This window comes from Thermobia domestica, chromosome 15 (assembly GCF_964235325.1).
Source record: "Thermobia domestica chromosome 15, izTheDome1.hap1.1, whole genome shotgun sequence".
NCBI classification, from domain to species: Eukaryota; Metazoa; Arthropoda; class Insecta; order Zygentoma; family Lepismatidae; genus Thermobia; species Thermobia domestica.
The window spans coordinates 61,758,408-61,780,487 of record NC_137468.1 but is presented as its reverse complement, the minus strand read 5'-3'; the positions used below and the strand labels follow the sequence as shown (position 1 = coordinate 61,780,487).

At 33.5% G+C, this 22,080-nt stretch overlaps 1 protein-coding gene across 2 annotated transcripts in view; it reads right to left on the bottom strand.

Moving 5' to 3' along the window:
• The window catches only part of Pex14 (peroxisomal biogenesis factor 14), a 42,592-nt gene that overhangs the window by 12,422 nt on the left and 8,090 nt on the right, over positions 1–22,080 (bottom strand). For both annotated transcript variants that reach the window (XM_081739730.1, XM_081739731.1), the window contains exons 3-5: positions 12,817–12,972; positions 4,423–4,584; positions 2,991–3,244 (exon numbers count right to left, since the gene is read on the bottom strand). In XM_081739730.1, coding sequence (XP_081595856.1) covers positions 2,991–3,244; positions 4,423–4,584; positions 12,817–12,972 — 572 coding nt within the window. The remainder of the gene's footprint in view (positions 1–2,990; positions 3,245–4,422; positions 4,585–12,816; positions 12,973–22,080) is intronic.

The following is a 22,080-nucleotide window of genomic DNA, read 5'->3' as shown; positions in this document are numbered from 1 at the left end:
TATTAGCATAGATACAGGGAAGGTTTTAGATATCCAATGAATGTCCAAATATTGTTATGCTTGTTCTACTAAACCAAAAGTGTATAATGAAGATGCAGAAAGGAAGGAAAAAATAATTTATCATGTTCAAAGAATTACAGTGGATCGAGTGGATGTATGGAACTTGCGGTTGTGAAGATGGTTTTCAATCGTTCAAAGAATAAATTTGGTGTACGGTTCACAAAATATGTTGGTGATGGAGGTTCCAGTGCATTCAAGTCAATGGATGAGAGTAAACGATACGATGATGAGTGTGAAATAGTAAAACTAGAATATATTGGTCATGTGCACAAAAGGATGGATGGTAGACTAAGAAATCTACTGAAAGAAAACGAGGGACTGAAACTTGAAGATATAAAACATCTTCACTGCAACTACACGCCATTCAACTGACGCAGTTTATGCAATTACATATAGTTACAGAAAAATGTCGAAGATATAAATGCAATAATACCTGAGATATGTTCTTTTTATATGCCCCTATCTTGGGTACATTTCCTCTTTAAGAAAAACGGATGAAATATAAATATATTAAAATGTAAATCTATACGAGGATGCCAAAACATGATATGTCACTTTTTGCCCATTCTCTGATTTTTCTAGTTGGTCAGAATTAGATCTATATGCAGGAAAAAGTTGATAATGACTTAATTAAAAATTCCCAATTTAGAAGTATGTATTTCGTTTTTTCCAGTAAACTTGAAGTATCTTAAATTTAATTTATAAGGCTGTAATTTACTCTTCTACAAATGTACATAATACATTTTGCTATCCTCGAATGTAAATTATTGTGTGTGTAAATATTTATATGTGTAAATTTTTTACATCTTATCACTTCATAAGTAATCTAGTTTTTCAGCACTTTACACCCAGAAGCTTGACGAAGGAAGTTATTGCTCACTTTCGTATGAATATACAGTGAAACTCAAATTATCTGGATTAACCGAGTTCTTGACTAATCCGGGTAACTAGGAAAACTGTAAAAAAGTTGTGAAATAATATTAATAATAATAAAAAAAAAAAAATCTGCAAAATTGCTTTTGTCTAATAGAGAGATATGCTTAATGTATGTTAACGTAGGCGTAATAAGATAACTTTTACTATCAAGAATACAGGAAATTCCAATTAAATGTAAAATTTAACATATGTATGAACACGGATTCCACGAAAATCGTTATTTTACGAACAAATACATATAATTCGCATATCATTTTTCTTTTTTTTCCTTTTGAAATTATATCTTCTTTCCTAATATCGATTCAGAAGACTGGTGTTCGGATAATTGGAGTTATACTATGAAAATTAAATGTATTTTAATTTAACATATTTTGGCAGTACATCACAAGGAATTATTAACTGCGACTGCATATAATATTTTTCTTTATTTCTTTCTTTCAAATTTCCAATTGTCTTGGATCATAATTTCTGTTTTAATCTACAACCACTCTTTTTATTTCCCCGAGATGTAATTGAGACTTAAGGTATGTAAGAACATGCGCATCAAATTACTTAGTTTATTTTCACCCTTGAGCTCTTTAGTTCGTCTTTAGTTTATCCTTGTTAGTCATTTCTCTCAATAACTTGCACACATGTCTCCAGAGTAGAGCTTGATCTTGACCTAGACATACTTTGTTATTCTTTAAATTTCCTGGAACAGAAAGAAGCCTTTCCCCAACGAAGAGCAACGAATTCCACGAATAAGCAATGTTAGGCATTTAAGCAATAATATAGGTAATATAGAGTGAAATAGGCGAAAGAAATTTTGATTAAATTAAAGAAGGTTTGATCCTGACCTAGACATAAGGCCGAACCAGGAGAAACATCCAACGAAGATATATATATATGTAGTTACCCTTTTGAAGTACTGACTTTGAGAGGGGGTGGGGGACGACAAAGGTGTTTAAGGAATAATATAGGCAATATTGAGTGAAATAGGCAAAACTGATTTTGATGAAACTGAAGCAATGTAAGTTCTGATGCTAACATTTCCATTAAATCTAACTCAATCAATCTTTTAAACTTCTTGGATCAGAGAAACACTTTCTCCAACGAAAAGATCTACGTAATTATCCCCTAAAAGTACTGATTTTGAGATAAATACAAAGAATAGGCATTGCTAGGTATTTATGCAATAATGTAGGCAGTATAGAGTGAAAAAGACAAAATAAATTTTGTTGAAATTGAATCAGGGTAAAGTTTTATCTTGACTAGACGTAAGTTCCTTTCAAATTTCTGTCGCTTTCATGTTTCTTCGGAAAGAAGTCCTTTCTCAACGAAGAGATCTATGTAGTTATGTCCATGAAGTACTTATTTTGAAGAAATTTAAAGAATAAGCAACGTTAGGCATTTAAGCAATAATATAAGTAAATAGAGTGAAATAGGCGAAATAAATTTTGATTAAATTAAAGAAGGCTTGACCCTGACCTAAGACATAAGGCCGAACAGGAAGAAACCTTGTCCAACGAGATCTATGTAGTTATCCCCATGAAGTACTCATTTTAAGGGAAATGCAAAAAAGGCAATGCTAGATATTTATGTAGTAACATAGGCAATATAGAGTGAAATAGGCAAAAATAAATTCTGATGAAATTAAGCAAAACTACTCAAATGAACTTTCGCACTTTCCTTTTTATCATATCTACAACGTTACAAAACAGGCGTTGTGACGATCTTCAGATTTTTACTTATATGATTCAGAGTGATACATTTTTTCTACTTATCTCCAGAAACACTTATATTAATATTAATAATAAAAATAATATAATAAACAAGCATTTTCAGCCTATGAAGTGTTGTGACCGATGAAATGCGAATATTCACCTGAGTGTTACGTCATCTGCATATCGATTATTAACAGAATTATTTCTATCTATTTAACACAGAACTTAACACTTCTTAATTCAATGTTTTACGACATTCGGTCAACATCAAAGCCTACACCTTGTAATTACCTGTTTAGGAGAAGACCCTTAAGTGATGTGATTTCAGCCTTTATATCTTGAATGTACTTGGGTGCAACATTATACTCATGGTCTCGCTCCAGCATTCGGCTCATCTCCTTCTGTTGTTCAGCGAGTGTGTTTTGGATCACTAACAAATTGTCAGCTAGTTCTTTTGATCGCGCATCTAGAACTTCCAATGCTTCCTCCAAAGACTTTTTACTTGGTTTCTTCGGACGTTTAAAGAAGTAGGGTTCTATGTACCTCTGTACAAGAAAAGAAAATATGTAACATTAATTAAAAGAATTCAAAATTTAAGCTTTTCATGTTGCTCACACAACTTTGGTTATGAAGAAAATTAAATAACTTTTCAAAATTGAACGACCTTTTAACTTTAAAAGAGACTTAAGAAGAATTAGTGAAACATACTTTAATTTTCCGAATGAACAATATGTGAGAATAGTTATTTTTCACAATGGTACAACTTATCACAATTTGATGCAATTTATGGAAACACGATTAAAAAAAATAATTCTTAATTTACTAAAGGCTATTGGCTGAATTTACGTTTTTTTTACAAAATATTACAAAGTTAAGAATTGACGCTGAGGTTCTATAATGTGTCCCGAAATTCATCACTGTCATTTGATGTCCATTACAAAGTCACATACTTTGGTGAATTATGCGATCTCCTTCAAAACGCTTGCGTTTTTAAATTATAAACATTTTCTACGTAGTACGAAGTCACGTTGTATTATTATTTTCGGAACATGAGGATGGAAAATACATCTAGGGTAAAATATTGCACTTTAAAAAAGCTATAATATGTGCCAAAAATAAAACTTACAATTTCGTGACTCTTCCTTTCTCTTACTATAGAGTTAGCAAGTCTACAATCTGTTGATTTTGTATGTGTCTTTGATATTGATTTTGCTACGAAGCTATTTGGAAATCAGCTATTTGGAATTAAATTTCTACAATGTAGATTATGGTTGGTTGGTTGATTTACAGTTTAACGACCTCTTTCAGCACCCAGTCAAACTGAAACGAAGATCTGAACCGCATGCATATCTTTTAGGAGTCCCGCGCTAAGATATGTGTGCTAACCATATATCCACGACGGAACACGATTAGATCAAAACAGCAGCACATTGTTTTACACTTAAATATGTCCTTTACTAACTTTTTAAATCTATAATTGTTTTTTACGTTAACAGAGTGGACAAGATTCCTGAATGTGTTATTTCTAATATTGGAAGCTTACCAGCTACGCATATTTCCTTTCATTCGATCTACATCTAAAAATAGCTTTTATGAATTATGTTTGAGCTACCGAGAGCTATAGTTCAAGTACTATGAGGAGAATTTACTTTTACTATAGTTATTCTTTTCTTGAAGGGACAACTCTGAAATATTACATATATATTTGAAATAAATATCTCACCTTGTAAAGAACATACAGTCCATACACTGACCCGGAGATGACCAATATAGAATGTAAAAAATCACGGAATCTTGACCATTTGGATGGCACTGCTACTGGGTACGGTGCAGGCATAGGCATTGGCATTTGAACTATAGCATGCTGTTGTTCTTGTTTTTGGCTCTGGAAAGAAAGAAAAAAAAATATACACATACAACTGAAAATTCACAACTACTTTCTTAATTTTTTTTTCTATTCTATTGGGTTTCATGGACATACACAAGAACTTCGATTTAAATCAATCTCAATAGTCAATCTACGAATCCCAAGTAGTTCCAAGGAAGAACGTGTCAGATCAAGACTGTATGACGGATGCACGAGCACATCGCACCCGACCTTCTCGAGTTCCTGACGAGAGTGGTGTGCATTGTTATAAAGGAGTCCGATATCTCCAACTTTAATGTTGAGGTGTTTGTTACGAAGCGTACGGTGCAACTCTGCCAATGCTGTTGTGCGATGTAGCATTCACAATGTAATAGCAGGTTAGAAAATCCACCAGTACAACCTCTTGCATATCCCAATATAGTAACTAGCACCTTTTTTTTACAGATTCAGTCTTCTTTAATGGAAAATCGATAATTTTCCATTCCATGGATGTGCGCTTTGTTTCAGGCCTCTAGTGGTACATCCAGGACTGACTCCTCACCTATCAGAATTCCCTCCAGAGAAGCATGTCCTCCTTCAGCGTACCATGCCAGGTGCTCAAGGCATGTCATCATTCATTCCACCCCACCCCTTACGGACGTCTTTGTGGTTCTTTGCCATCCGCCGTACGTTTATTTCAGTTTGTCATGCATCATATCACATCATATCATATATACTGTACCATACGAAATGTCGAACATACTCAAAAATATTCGAAGATGGATTCGCCGGTCATTATGAATTGCTTCTTCAACGTCCGCAATATTCTGTTCACTTGATCCTATTACTGGAACGCCAGGCACGTGGCCAATCAGTAAGATTCACACGGCACTCTTCAAAAAATTTGGACCACCCGGAGATGTTACTACGGTCGATAGTCTTCCCCGTATATGTACCCCATTTCTCAGTGGATTTTACTCAATTTTGTCCTTTTCCTCTCCCAAAAAACACACTACACTTCTCTGCTTATCACTCATCACAAGTAGACTGTAATACACGCTCCATCTTTCCTTTAGTAGTTCACGCTTTTGCCGCTGGAGGTACACCTGATCAACAACTGGCGACTCGAACGTTAAAGTATCTCTGTTTCAATTTTCACGTTCCAGAACATATAATATAGCCTAAAAAAATAATTGTGGATTATTTATTAATCCACCTCGTATTACAAGTGTTAAGAAGCAATTCACTTTATATATATATATATATATATATATATATTAATTTTGATTTAACAATAGGTTTATAAACTACCCTATTTAAACTGAAACCCTTTCTTGTTAATTCGATGACGAAAGCTCTATTAACAGTAGAGACATGTAATTACGCAAGAGTTATAAGCAACTGAAAAATAAATAAATTAGTTTTTAAAGTATTCTATCTCAAAAATTATGAGACAATGTCTGAGTGGCACAAGAATATAAAACTACTAAAAGAGTTCATCTAAATCTCTCTCCTTTCAGAATCGAGAGATACTTCAGCAAGTGATTCTCAAACGGGGACTTAGCTAGGCAATTTTCTGGTTTATAACACTAGTTAACAAGGTTTTTGTAACGTAAAACACCTGATCTTGAAGGAACTGTGTGCGCTGAATTCGAATATGCATTCACTTTTTCTCTATCATGTACAGTTTTCTTGCGACAGAGGGATTTTCGGGAAATTCCCTCAAAAAATGTCTCTTTTTCGCGTATTTCATAACCCCAGCTCTTGTCCATTTACGAATAATAACACAAGAATTAAACCAAAGAAGCCTTGAATGATACTCAATAAACCCTCCAAGTTTCAGAACAATCGCGTTACTATTTCTAGAAAAATAAAGATATTTATATGTTTATGGTTTCAGATCTCTTTACTTGGTGGAAAAAACGATTTCCTTCATTACCACAAGCACAGACATAAAATAGAATATAACAGAAGTTATATGTTTCACAATTTACAATAAACAATCATACAACTGTACAAAAATGTCATGAAAAAGCCATTAAAACTACCAGAATGTATGAAACTTCCATTGAGTTACACAAATGTACACTCCTCCCTTCTTTTGTAAGAAGTATTGCATTCCTAACAAGGCCCCAACAATAATCCCCTATCATTGAAGGATCCCATAGTACCTGCTCCTTTTCTCCGTTGCTATTATGTCTTGGTGGAATCTTTCCTCCTGTTCGTCGCTGACAGCACCTAGATTAGCAAGAAAGAAGCTAAGGTGAGTGTGTAAAAAGTGGATTTTTAAGGACATCCTACAACCCAATTCTTTGTATTTCTGTAGCATGTCCTGTATGATTTGAGTGCAATTCTCCGCTTTGTTATAGCCCAGAAAGTTACGCACAACTGTCCAAGCCGCTAGATCGACACTGTTTAACTTGCTGTCAAAGCTATCATCAAGCATGAGTTTCCTAATCTGGGGACGAATAAATACCTCGCTGAAATCTTATCATCTCAGGTTAGGAAACTTATGTCGCAAATGCTTGAAACCTTCAGCAGCTGCATCCATGGCATTGACAAAGTTCTTCACAAGTCCCAACTTTATATGAAGTGGTGGCTGTAGTATCTTATTAGGATTAACCAATGAGTATATTTGACGTTGCATTCTCCAAGAACGTAGTTCACTTTGATAGGAATATTTGATAGCAATTTAAGGAAGACAACAGAAGGATGTCAGAAGATTGTTTATATATGTAGTGAGATATACATAAGCCTACGTATTAACATACATATATTGAATTCCATTTTCATTCATTCTAAAAGTTTACGTAAACCTCTAATTCTACAGAGAGTAATACAAGTGAGTGTATTGTTGAATATTGTAAATAGGAATGTTCATGTCTGTGCTTGTGGTAATGAAACAAATCGTTTTTCTCCAAATCAGGAGATCTGAAGTATGGTGCAATGAGCAATACACACAGTATACATATAAGTATATTTATTTCTCTAGAAATTATAACGTGATTGTTCTGAAACTTGGACGGTTTATTGAGTATCAATCAAGGTTTTCTTTGGTTTAATTCTTGTGTTATTATTCGTAAGGGGACAAGAGCTAGAGTTATGAAATAAGCAATAAAGGGAAATTTTTGAGGGAATTTCTAAAAAATCCCTCTGTTGCGGGAAAACAGTACGTGATGGAGAAAAATGAAATGCATCACGGAAATATGGAATGCTTTAAAAACTAATTTGTAACAATTACGGAATAGGATACTATTTAATTTCTATTCTTCTTTAAGAGAGAGAGAAAGAAAAAAAATGACAGAAATCCTTGGTTAAACAGAACACAGGAACAAGGATCAAGGAATATTTAGACACTACGAAAGTATCTGCTCTTTCTAATCATCTATAGATTCCAATCATAATATTTAAAATATTAAAGTTTTGCACCCTTTTCCGTTGCTCATAGAAAGGACTGTTTCGAACATTTTATAAGAACAAGAAAATTTAACACAGAGAAAGGGAACTTGGATATGGAATGAGATGATGTGACTACCAATTACATTCAAAAAGAACAATGTTAAATTACGTGCACCATTTATTCCTCATTATGATAACATGCATACAAAAAATAGTTATCTCATACTATACATAAAAATCACCAAATACGACAAACTACATTTATGAATTGGTTACTGTGATATTTAAAAAAGTAAACTTAAAAACAACAGCGGTCATCTCCAAATTTACTGTATGCTTTCTTCTTGTTCATTCGGCTTCTGTTCTTAAGATGTGATATACATTCTTTCATTTGAAATTTCGAACTTGCATTCAAGATGGCGGTCATGGTCGCCATGTACCCTACAAGTTGCCTTGACCATCCCACCCCCTGTATTATAATCTCCTATTAACATGTTTCAAAATAAAAGGGTATCCGAAGATTTTTGACTCACCTTATATTTTGTAGACAGTAATTCAAATATCTATCTTCAGGAAATAGAGATAAATGTTCCTTATGAGCAGTGCTTTTTTTAATATGGTAGTAGAGTATCGGTACTTTTCTCTAAATGAGATTTTTAGGGCAAGTTTTTATTTTTGTATTTATAAAACATATTTTACAACTTAAATCGATTTGATGTTTGAAACAACGTATTTCATATTCATTTGAAAGGTTTTCTTTGCAGAACCTGCTAATTTCTTTCGTTTAGACTTTAACGCTTGCCTTAGCAACTGCTAAAATTCCTTTTAATGAAAGAGACGCAGTTTGTAGTTTCTAAGTATTTTTAGAAAAATAGCACCGGACATACTATTGCCTCTAAAGCACACTGCTTGCATAGACAAATTCTAAACTAATGTTTATTAGGATTGTAGGACCGCTTCTCTTACAGTTTAATCATAGCAAATACTAAGTGGTGGACTCATAGTTGCTCCGATTTCTTCATTCTGTGATTGCTACCAAAAGATTTAGAGAAGCGATTTCGAGCAGACGAGAGTATGTCAGATGATATGTTAGAAGTATGGATGTCGCTATCATAATACATTCATGGTGAATACCGGATTTTTTCTTCCAGAAAAGATGCATTGCTTCTAAGCCATATTAATGTTTGTCAGTTTAACCAGGCGAGTTCAGTACGATGCATCATTCTCAGAATGACGAGTTACACTGCACTCATGAAAAATCATTGTTTAAATTCTTGAGATTGTATTCATTCTACCTACTGACGTATATGTGTTGAGTAATTTCCAACCACTTACCCAGTTTATAAAACACTGCATGGATGAAAAAATAATCTTAATTACTACAGTAGGAATTTTTTGATTAAGAAAGCTTTAATATACAAATATATAAATAATTCTTATACTTACACTTAATACAAACAGGATTATATAGAGAACTATCAGTCGCTGATAATTCAACTGGCAGAGTATTTTCCCGGCAATCGGAGTTCCGAGTTCTCGCCAGTCGAGCAGAAAGATTTTCTGTTACTCCAACATTATCTCATATCTACTGATATAAAGTGCAAATATAATAATTAAAATATTTGATAGCAATACTACTACATTTCTCCGTAATTTTCTAATATTTAAAAAAAAAAAAAAATATTATTTACTAAAATAGGCTATCTCTGCTAGGTACTCGTTATTGTTAGGCAATCTGCCACCAGAACGTAATGGCGAACAGCGTAATAACTGATTTAAAGAATTACTTCGACAAAATTAAAATAAAAGGTTTATCAATAAGAACGTCAGAGAACTTTAAAATGAGATAGAGTGAAAACAATAAGTAATAATCTTATTTATTTTTTAACAATGAAAAGTTATGAGTGACACTGTTTTTAAGATATATTATTCAATTGTTCTTCTCTGCTTCGGTGGATGAAATGGATATTACACCACTTTTCGACGCATTTTGAACGGCAAATTCGCAATGCTGTGTTCAGTTTTCCCTTTCAGTCAACGTTCATGGCTTATTCTCATAGACCTGAGACTTGAGATAACCCCATAAAAATAATTTAGGGGAAGAGATCACATGATATGGGCGACCAGTTTATATTACCATTTCTAGACAGAACACGTCCAGTAAACTTTTCGTGCAATGACTCCTAAGTGATAAATTACACCAACTGAAGAAGAGAACATCTGAACGACATTCTGTTCAAAACATGATATATTGATTGCTTTTCATAATAATCTATATCTATATAAAAGCGTAAATCCACTCACCCACTCACTGATTCCTCATCAACAGACTGCCGAAACTATTAGTCGCAAAACATTGAAATATACAAATGTTTCCCATGAGTCCTAGGTTGTAAGACGGGATTTTGCAAAGTGCAGCCCCTAAGAGGGGAATAACGAAGCTTGAGTGATTTCTTGCCTTTCGACATTCTCTCCAAAATTATTAGGCATACAACTTTGACTTTTGTATAAATGTTAGCCTTGTAGTTTAGCCTGGAGATTTTTTTTTCTTTTCTTTCTTAATGTAGCCCCTAAGACGGGATAACGGGGCTTGAATGAGTTTTTGCCGTTCACCAGACTTCCGAAACGATTAGGCGCACAACCCTGAAATTTTGTACAAATGTTTTCCTTGCAGTTTAAGATTTAAACAAGACAGTATTTTGTGAAATACAGCCCCTAAGGTGGAATAAGGGGCTTGAATAATCTTCTGTCATTCGCCACATCTCCAAACACCTCAAAACTCCTTGCACTCTAAGCTGTAGAGAAGAGGAGATTTTTTTTTCGTTCGTCAGTTCTCCGAAACGATTAGTAATAAATATATCCTTGAAATTTCGCTAAGACATTCTCTTTGTACATTTAAGTTGTAGATAAGTCAGGATTTTTCGAAATGTGACTCCAAAGGGAGATAAGAGGGCTTGAATCTTTTTCGTCGTTCACCAGATCTCCGAAAGTACTAGGCGAAGAACCTTGAAATTTTATATAAGTATTCTTCTTACATTGTAGGCTGTCAATAAGACAATATTTTGCAAAATATGGCTACTAGGGGGGAGGGAGCGGCCAAGGGTGCTTGAATGATTTTTTTCCCCGTTCGCCAGATGTACGAAACTATTATATGTAATATCTTGAATCTTTTTTTGTAAATGTTCTTATAGATATGACAGTATTTTTCGACACGGCCTCTATGGGGAAATGGAGAGACTGAATGATTTTGTTGTTCTTGTTCGCCAGGAACAGAGTCTTGAAATATTAGGAATAGAGTCTTGAAATTTTTGTATAAATGTTCTCCTTAACACTCTAGGCTGTAAATAAGACATTTGTTTTTAAAATGCGTTCATATGGAAGGAAAAAGCAGGCTTAATATTTTTGCCGTTATACAGTTCTCAGAAACTACTCGATGTAGAACCTCGAATTTTGTACATAAATATTTCCTATGTACCTTAGACTGAGGAAGTAAACAAGGTTTACAAGTCAAAAGAAAACTTTGAACATTTTCTTCGACTTTTAACAGATTTTAAGTCTCGAGCAAATGAACTTAAAATTTTGAACAAATGTACTCCTTGAATACAGAGCATTACGACATGGCACTGCAACAGGAAAGAAGGGGGTCTTACACCCCTTTTTCGAGTTCTGCTAGAACGTAACTGTATAAATTTGCTCCTTGAATACTAGGCTGAGGGTGTGATGGAGTTTTACGAAAAATGAATCTAAGGAAGGAAATGCGGGCTTGGACTATCGGGCGTCTAAAATCTTTCTAAAAAAAACAATATTATCCTCAGACGCTAGACTACGGATAAGATAGAAATTTTTAGAATTCAAGATTTAAGAGAGCGGAAAAGGGAGATAAATCTATTCTTGATCTAGGAAGTTGAAATTTTCTAAGACAATGATCTCAGTGATTTTACTTCGGACTGTACGTAAGTTTATTGAAAAGTTTTATATTATTACGAATTTCATTTGAAACGTTCAGTATTCACTCATGAAATTTCTATACTATATATTCTGAAATGCACAAGATGAATATCTCATACAAAAAACAATTTGGTTAATTATCCACACTGGGAAACGCTTATGGTTGATATTCGGAATATTCTATTTGAGGGATATCAATAATTTCCACGAAATGGAGAAAATCTTCCGATTTCGGGTGTAAAAAAGCTATTTTTTTACAACATAACTAACAAAATAGACCCCTTTAAGAACATATATTTCGTAATGACGGAAACTGATTGAAAATTCCTCTGATTTCTATGGATTTGAGTGAATTCACAATTTCCGGATGCGAGGAAACCACCAAACCAAGTTTTACGAAGTGAAAAGTCATTTATGAGCAATTTCCTTAGCATAATTTCAGCGAAACCAAATCTGCATTTGAGAGTACATAGCTTTCAAATATTTGCCGTTAACTTTATCCTTACCGTGCGAAGAACAGGCATTTCGCTAATAATAATAAATATCATTTGTAGTTTTCATTCTATCGAATTTAAAGTTCTGGCGCTCTTATCGGTAAACCTATTAATTTGGAAGTTTATAAAAATATGCAGAAGGGATATAAAGATTGTTCTTTGAAAATTTTGGAAAATACGATAAAGTAGAGGAAAGATTTGGGAACAACTTGCAAGCTTTTAAATTTTCGAAAAAAAAAAGTGTAATTTATATATATAAATATATATAATTTCAGCACTGACGATATATAGGATGTAATCTACAGATTAACGTAATGTTAAAACTACATGCCCTCCCTACGGATAGTTTTGTGTTATAAGTAAATTAACTGTAAGATATGAATTGATTAGTGGCATAATATTCTACAGTTAAAAAGTATTATATACTTACAATTCTCATTGTTTCGTCAACTAGGGCGCCAGCCTCTTCACATGCTATTTTGATTTCTTCTTCTGTTAGTCCTTTCTTCCTCAAAAATGATTGTTTCTTAGCTAACGAACTTTGCCTCACTTGAGGGTTCTGTAAAAATTTCACCGCAGTAGTCACCTACATTAAAAGGACACACTGATTACTACAATAATATTCTGGGAGAAAAACACAAGGGCATCCCAATTTTTGTTTGTTTGTTTCTTACAACTGAAAAAAATCTGATCACTGAACTGCCGATGACTCGGCTTCTAATATCCCGCTTGCCATGCTTCCTAATGCTTAAATCTTCAAGTCCAAACTAACCAGTCATCTGCTAGCAATTAATAGCTCAACGGGCAGAGCATACACAGACAAACAGAAAACCAGGATTTCCTAGTCTTCATCTATCCAGCAATCAGATATTTTCTTCAATAGTCTTTAAAATTACTTTTTAAACTTCAGTAGTTGAGTTGATTTTGAGTTTAACGTCCCGTTCAGCAGCGAGGCTATATGAGACGTGGACCTACTGATTAACGTGGAATCCGAACCACATGAGCTCCCGCCGGGGATCGAACCCGGGCCTCCCACGCCAAAGGCGCTTACGCTAACCGCTTAGCCACGGAGGAGCTCTTAAACTTCAGTATTGTTCCATACTTATCAGTACCAAGTGCAAATAAAATAATTTAAATAGTTGCGTAATATTTCGAATTAAAGTGAATTAACACTTTAGCTCCTATACGAATACAACGAATTGCAGCTTCATTTCAGTTTAGTGCATTACAATATCTATATAAAGGTAGTAGATAATAAGTAGACATGTGAAATACATATCAAATAAATCTTCAAACATTCTATTTTAAGATGAATACAACAATTACTGAAATTGCTACAATATTATTTAGTAAGACTCGGCATTATCTGTTGCAGTAGTAAGTTCTGCTCGGGCTTAGAATCAAAAGTGTTAAACCGTTGTGTGTATATGTAAAACTGATTTACTGATGGATGCTTATAGGACGCATTTACCTTACATTCTCGAAGATTTTTTTTTTTTTTTTAACAAAAACTGTTTCAAGTATCTCTTTTTCAGTGCAGCTTAATGAAGCCAAAGAGACTTCATTCAATGAGAAAGAGGAGAGAAAGGTCTTGAAACAGTTTGTATATATATAAAAGGATGAAGGTTCTCTGTGAGTGATTCAGTACGTCACTGACTTATAGCTGAGACATATTATGAAGGAGGGATTTTCTGTCTACTGTACTATTTCGCAAATTTATTTTCAAATCGTAGAACGTATTTTCTGTGTATGGATAGATGACAGAAATTATTAAGTCTATATACTTATCGAGGCATTTCTCTTCTGCCAACGTCCCATAAAATCCTCTGACCCCATACGCAGATGATATTATTGGAGATTATCAGTGCGGATATAGACGAAATCGAATTGACCAAATATTTATCATTCGACAAATACTCGAAAAGAAGTGAGAATACAATACCCCGGTACACCAACTATTTATTGATTTCAGAAAGGCTTACGACTCGGTTAGGAGAGAAGCACTGTACAACATTCTTACAGAATTTGGAATACCAAAAAAGCTAATTAGATTAATTAACATATGTTTAAAAGAATCCCAAAGTAAAGACCGGGTAGGAAAATTTTTGTCCACGAGCTTTCACGTCTAGAATGGCCTGAAACATGGAGATGCGTTGTCACCAATATTATTCAACTTTCTTCTGGAATACGCTATAAGGAAAATCAAAGATAGCAACCAGGGCTTTGAGCTGAATGGGGCTCACCAGATTATGGCATATGCTGATGATGTAAATTTAATAGGGAATGATAGGAGAACAATAGAAAGAAATGCAGAGGTCTTATTAAACGCTTGCAGGAACATGGGTTTAAAAGTAAACGCAGAGAAAACTAAATAAATGGAAGTTCATCGGGATCGTAATACGGCAAATTATGGATGCGTTAAAATATCGAATAATACTTTTAATAAAGTGGATACTTTCAAATATCTTGGATCAATATTAACAGACGAAAACCATACTCATGAAGAAATTAAATGTCGACTAAAAGCAGGGAATTCGTGTTATTATTCAGTTCAAAATCTCTTGTCGCCGAGGATTCTATCGAGGAATTTGAAGCTTAAAATATATAAAACGATAATCATGCCTGTTGTTCTGTATGGTTGCGAAACAGGGTCGCTTACTCCGAAGGAAGAACATAGATAGAAAGTATCTGAGAACAAGATTCTGAGACAAATATTCGGACCCAAGAGAAACGGGAATGGAGAATGGCGGAAACTTCATAACGAGAAAATGCATAATTTATACGGTTTACCCAACATTGTTAGGGTCATCAAGTCTAGGAGGTTTAGGTGGGCAGGTCATGTAGCTAGGATGGAAGAAACCAGGAACGCTTTCAAAATCTTAACTGGAAGACCAACTAGAAAACGACCATTAGGAAGACCAAGGCGCAGATGGGAGGACAGTATTAAGATAGATCTCGCAGAAATAGGAATACAAAGTAGAAACTGGATCCAATTGGCTAAGAATAGAAGCCAGTAAAGGCGGCATTGTACCTCCGAGTTCCACAGACCATAGAGTTAGTTAGTTAGCTGTTATCTGGATTGCGCTCCTGTGTAGCCGCATGGTCAGCGTGGCAATCCAGTTTCCTTTAGTCTATCATGGAACGTAAAACTAAAATACGCGTACATACAAGCATATGCTGTACTTGGATTTTTAAATCCATTTATCTATGAGCTAAGCCGAGCAGAAAACTGGATAGAGTGAATTTTTATCAGCAGATGGACACATCCAAAAATGACTGATCGATTTTCTAATAAAAACTTTTAAATAATAAAGTGATTAAGCATAACATAGTCTTCTGTTTCTTCAACTACGTCACGTCTATGTTATAAGTTCCCAAACTGACTATATATTTTTTGCATAGGTGTACACGATATTTTTAATAACATTTATACAGGGTAAATCAACCACTTCCCATTACTGTTTCAGTAGTTATCAGTTTTGAACAAAAATCATCAAAATAAATACAAATAAGAAAACTTTGAATGAATGACAGATCAAAAGTAATCCTACAACCATAAATATATAAATAATTGACAATTTTGATTACTATTTTGCACTATCTGTATTAGTGAGGAGGTCATGAATTTTAACAATACTCTTGATTATGGTGCAGTAAAGTGTTAGATAAGTGAATATTCATGAAGATATATGGAATTGTTCGGTATAAGCATATATTGATTATTTACGCAAAAAGTCATTGTATTTAGCCTGTTGAAATATTCACGTTATATCAAGCCAATAGATGCCCTGAGAGTAATTTTTAAACTTACACTGGTCAAAGTTTATAAAAATAAATAATTCCCTTTTCCTTTTCCTCACTGTGTCTGAACATATTCTTACAAATAAGTGGCAATTTAAATCCTTAAGCATGCACTACATTTGTCATTTTGAATGAGTCTCATGTCATGTTATCTTGTGTGCCCAATTCCATTAAAAATGGATATGTAAATTTATAGCTTGGTCGCAGCATACAAAAAGACAACTGGATTGTTTTTTAAAACAATTATATTTGATCATTTGTATGTTCTTTGTTCTTTTGACATCTAAAGTATAATATCTGTTCGTCTTGTCCTTGCATTTTCCTTAGCAAGATTCCCTTGTCCTTATTTCAGTTTGTTTACAAGCAGATGAGGAGGGGAAAAAAACCTACAGTGAAAAAGATTTAAAAAAAAAAAAAAAACTACGTAGGAGCTAATCAATTTCTATCAGCTACATTTTCCAACTCAGCTCAAGTAGATACGAAGTGGACAGGGGAGGACACAAATTAATGTTTTGAAGCAAATTTTCGGAGTCCTTGAAAGCAACGAAGAGAAGAATAATAAAAATATTCGGCTACCGATTAAAAGCTTTCTCCGAGCGTTGTCCGGAAAACAATTCATAGTAGGTATAGTTTGTCAATGCATTTTTCCAGGTAGCCTGTAATCGGTAGATGAAATATGAAGTTTTTAGTTAAAACTGAAATTTAATAATATAATAATTAATTGAAATGTAACATTAAATTAAATTATACTTTTAATTAAGGTTGACTGTTTTAAATCGAATTATTTTTTTCAAATATATATATATATATATATATATATATATATATATATATATATATATATAGAGAGAGAGAGAGAGAGAGAGAGAGAGAGAGAGAGAGAGACTTAAAAAACTTATTTTGCTTAAAACAGAAATAAAATGCGTTATTTCTGACCATTTTGGAGAATTAATCGAATGTAAGTCTGAAACCTGTATGCTGGTAGGATCTTAATAATGCAAGTTTGAACCAAGTACATAGTTTTCTTTAGATTACAGTTAATAGGTCAAGAAGTTTGCCAATATATTGATTTAATCACTTCATATCGCACGGAAGGCTTGAGGAGAAAATCTGAATCCACTTAACATTCAATGTTCAAAATTTTTAGCTAAGAATTGTACATATCATAATAATACAAATTATAGCATTTTTACTGTAACTGGAATATACACATTTCTTAGGGTACAAACATTCCATATCCAATTTTACAAATTTTACAGTAGAGCAAAACGGTACTTCAACTCTTTCTGAAACTGGTATAATTTGTTTTAGTTGAAATAAATTATAAATTATTATTCTATTTGACTGTGGTAATATTTCACAGTTAAAATACTACACCAAAAGTTAAGAATAACAGCAAATAACAGTCATATCTGTACACTCAAAAACAAAAGTAATATTCGTTTCACATAAATATTTTTGGCTGTAACTTTTGATTGCCTTGAGAGAACTAAGTGATTTTATCATGAGGTATACTACACATTACGTAAAGTTCTAGCAAGAACGGTTTCATTCTTCTTCCACAGTCAAAACTTACAGTGAAAAACACTTCTGTGAAATGGGCATCTCGTAATGGTACTTGTACATTATTGTAATGTTGTTAATTTGAAAATTAAGCCAATTGTAGGAATTGCTCAAAACTCTTCGTCACTGTCATCTTCTGTCACATAAGGTAAAATATCTTCCACTTGATGGCAAGTTATTGAAGAAGTAATATTACTGAGGAATTACTCTGATCTTTAACATAGGTAATAGGTCATTCTTCTTGACTGCTGCTATTAGAATTGGTTTGTTGTAGAGTTAAGGACTTCAAGATGAACTGTTCTTCCAGAATCCCTATGTCCACGAACATGAATTTCACGGAAGCCGTTGTCTGAAATTCTTTCTTTGAACTGAATTGCGTAAAGCCTGCTCTTTTCGAACCGTAACCACTTAATCCGCATACAATTTACATTGTTGTTAATCGTATCCTTCATCAACATACTAGCAAGTTCTTTGTAGTCCTTAAAATGTTTGGATTCCAAACTTTTTTTTTTTTTTTTTTTTTTTTTTTTTTTTTAAAGCTACAATGACAACTTCCTATTCACGAGTTGTGTAAACCTTTTGATGCCACCTTGCTTCTTCCGCTGACGAATAAATGGAATCAGCTTCTAGCAGGGTGGATTGATTTAAATCAGGCTGATTTAAATCACGATTTAAATCAAGATTTAAATCACTTGATTTTTAAATAAAAATCGCTGATTTAAATCAAATTCCGAAATAAAATAATTTAAAGTTAAAATAAGTAAAAATCCCGTTTCTGTTGTATTATTTCGGTTATGGAAGTTAATAATTATAATACAATGAGACTCAAATGTACAGTATGTACAGCATAGTATGAAAACGTGTCATGCACAGGATGATTAGGGGAAATCCCGTTTTGAACGGGCAACGGAGCAATACTGCTTTCTTTTCTTCGTAACAATGGGTTTGGGTTTTTAAATCGTTAACTATTCCAACGGGGAAATCACCATCGACATTTGAGACGAAAATTCTTTCGCGTGCGCGTCTGCTTGTTTGTTCCCAGATAATAGGGTGTATATAGAGGGGTCCTATCCCCTCTCCGATTTTTTTAAAGATTTATAATTTTAGGTGAAATTTATGTATTTCATGCCTCAAGCTAGTTCCAATTTTTTAAAAAATATGCCCCTACCAAATATCAGTAACTTTTATGAAAAAAAGTGACATTTTCATAAATGTTGCTATACTTTTTTCTTAATGCTTAACCTTTTAAATTATATTACCCATTTTTATCCTATTAAAAATCGAATCTTCATTATTCGATTAAAAAAGTACCAATGAACCTTTTTACTTCGTTTTTTTCCCAAGACTGAAGGCATTGTAGAATATGTTACATATGCTTTCACGCCTTTCTGCGTCGAGACATAGTGTGTGATGACATCATAAATTTAAAAAGATATTTTTTTATGCCTATTATTATTATTTTTCGGCAGGCTTACATTTTGCATTCAAAAGACTGAAATTTTGCACACTCGTTCAGTGTATCCCTTAGTATTTTTCAGATGTTTTCAGATCTCTGCGTGAAAACAGGGAGGTCCAGAGGGAAAATGTAAATAATAATAATAATAATAATAATAATAATAATAAAATAAAAAAAGCTTTTTCCGCGATTCAGATGGAGACATATGAATGGTACCGTTTGAAACGCTGTTCTATTCTGAAGAGAATGACGTACAAACAATGATCCTAGGATAAATAGGGATGTTTCAGGAAACTGTTGCCTGAGATCCTGTTTCATAAGGGAATCTGGGGATTTGGGGGATATTTTTCGCGGGCTTACATTTGCACCTAGAAGACTGAAATTTTGCACATTTATTCAATGCACCCCTTAGTATTTTTCAGTGTTTCAGATCTCTACCTTAAAACAGGGGGTTGGTCCAGAGGGGTAAAAAGGATATTTTTTTAACAGAAAATCTCTTTTTCCTTGATTTTTCCGCCCCAGATACACCATGGAGACATTTGAATGATACGATTGAAAATCTTCTTTATTCTGAAGAGAATAATATACAAATCACGACCCTAGGATAAATAGAGATGTCTGAGAAAATTTCTATATTACATGCGTGTTATCTGGGACATTGTGGGGATGTTCTTAGCTCATTGTTAAATATTTTCTAGGTCCTTACTATTCAAGATAGCTTGAAATTTTATACACACATTTAGTACACCTCTTAGTATTTCCCAGTTCATTTTGAGATATGTGCGTGAACACAAGGGAGTCCAGAGGGGATCAAAATTAAAAAAAAAAAAAAAAAAAAGTCAGAAAAAGAACATTTTCTCTCAAAATTTCCCGCTTCAGGGGCATGATAGGGAAATCTGAATGTTACCGTTTGAAAAGCTGTTCTATTCTGAAGAGAATTAGGTATGAACCATGATCCTAGGATAAATAGGGATTATGATGTAGCTGCTTGACTGAAAGTCTATAATTTTCCTTTTAAAAAAGCCATAATTTAAAAGGGTTAAGAAACAATGATTGGGATTAACAGAGGTTAACAATTGGGGATTAATTCAAAATTCAATCCTAATACTTTTACTTAAATGGCATAATTAGCATTTAATACTAATTCCTAATGCTTTTTCTTCAGTTCGCGACTTGTAATTTACGAGAAGAAAGATTTGATTTAAATCAAAAAAATCGATTTAAATCAAAAAAATCAACAAAAATGATTTTTTTTAAAAAAATCATGATTTTTTTCCACCCTGGCTTCTAGATAACCTGACTCTTCTTCATGAACTTCAAGTCAATAATTATGGTTGGATGACAATTAACTGCAGAAGTCCTGCTGCAACGTATTCGTTTCTGTTCATTACGTTTGGAATTATGGTTTCTTTGCGGAAAAAAAAAAGTGTGCTAATTTGGATATTACAGCAAGACAGTATGGTCTGGAGTATTTGGAGCACAAGGTTCTATGTTCTAATTGACAAAGAATATGAGAGAACTAGTTCTACGTCCACACATGTAAGCTTTGTGCTTTAAAAAAAAAAATTAGAACAGAACATAAAATAAAATTTTTATTTATTACTTTTCGTTAACACGTAATCAATTCGCATGCTTTTCTTTTTTAAACGTCATGTAAAAGACTATGTCATGCGAAATCTATACATATAAAAAAATTAATTTCGAAAAAAATTGGACATGGAACGTGATATATATATATATATAATGGGCTAAAGGGTTTCAAATGAATTTTTGAACATAATTAGTATATACGTCAAACTGGGTTTCTATTATGTTATTCTGATTACAATGCTATCCTAAATGGGGAGGGGGATCAAAATTTATGCCAAAAATAGTTTCTCAGGAGCTTCTTAAGTTAAGAAAATGAAACTTGGTATATAAACTCCTCATTCAAAATAACTGGACTCGTCTTGCCGTGTTTTCAAAAATTCAGTTTCTACGGAGGAAGGAGGAAATTTCTATTGTTTTTTTCATCCATATTCAAATGGACATTGTCTGTCTCATTATCACGGGAAAACGGCTGAACCGCTTGAAATGAAGTTTTAAACATAGCATTTGGAACAAATCAATTTCTAGCATATCATTTTCATTAAAATGTGTATTCTAAAGGGGCTGTAAGATGGCAGTGGGGGATTCAAGATATGATCATAGTTTGCAGCTTTATCCAGTGTAAAGCACAATTGAAGCCCATTTTATCCAGTGTATACCTGAGCGTCAAGGGGAGGGCTTAAGCCCCTATAGCCCACCTTGGATCTGCCCCTGGAAGAATGGTATATAAACTCCTCATTAAAAATAATTGGTCTCGTGTCACAGAGTTTTCAAAAATCAGTTTCTACGGGGGAAGGATACAATTTCTGTAGTTTTTCCTCCATATTCAAATCGGCATTGTCTGTCTCATTATCATGGAAAAACGGATAACCACTTGAAATGAATTTATAAACATAGTTAGTATTTGGAACAAGCCTATTTCTAGAATGTCATTTTCATTAAAATGTGTATTCTAAAGGAGCTGGAAGAGGGCGTTTAAAATGTATTCGAAAGATAAGAATATCTCACGAGCCTAAAAAAGAGGCCACATGCTCCAGCATTTTAAAAAATTCCGTTTCTAGGGGAGGAAGGAGGAAATTTCTATGTTATTCTCAGTATATAAAAATAACATCGACATTATCTTTTTTATCATCGCGAGAAAATTGGTGAATCGGTTGGAATGCATTTCTAAGCCTAGTTAGAATTTGCCTCGAGCCAGGTTTCTAACTTGTTACTTTGACCAAAATGCATATCGTAAGAGGCGAGGAGTTCAAATATATATCTCACGAACTCAGTATATAAAATTCT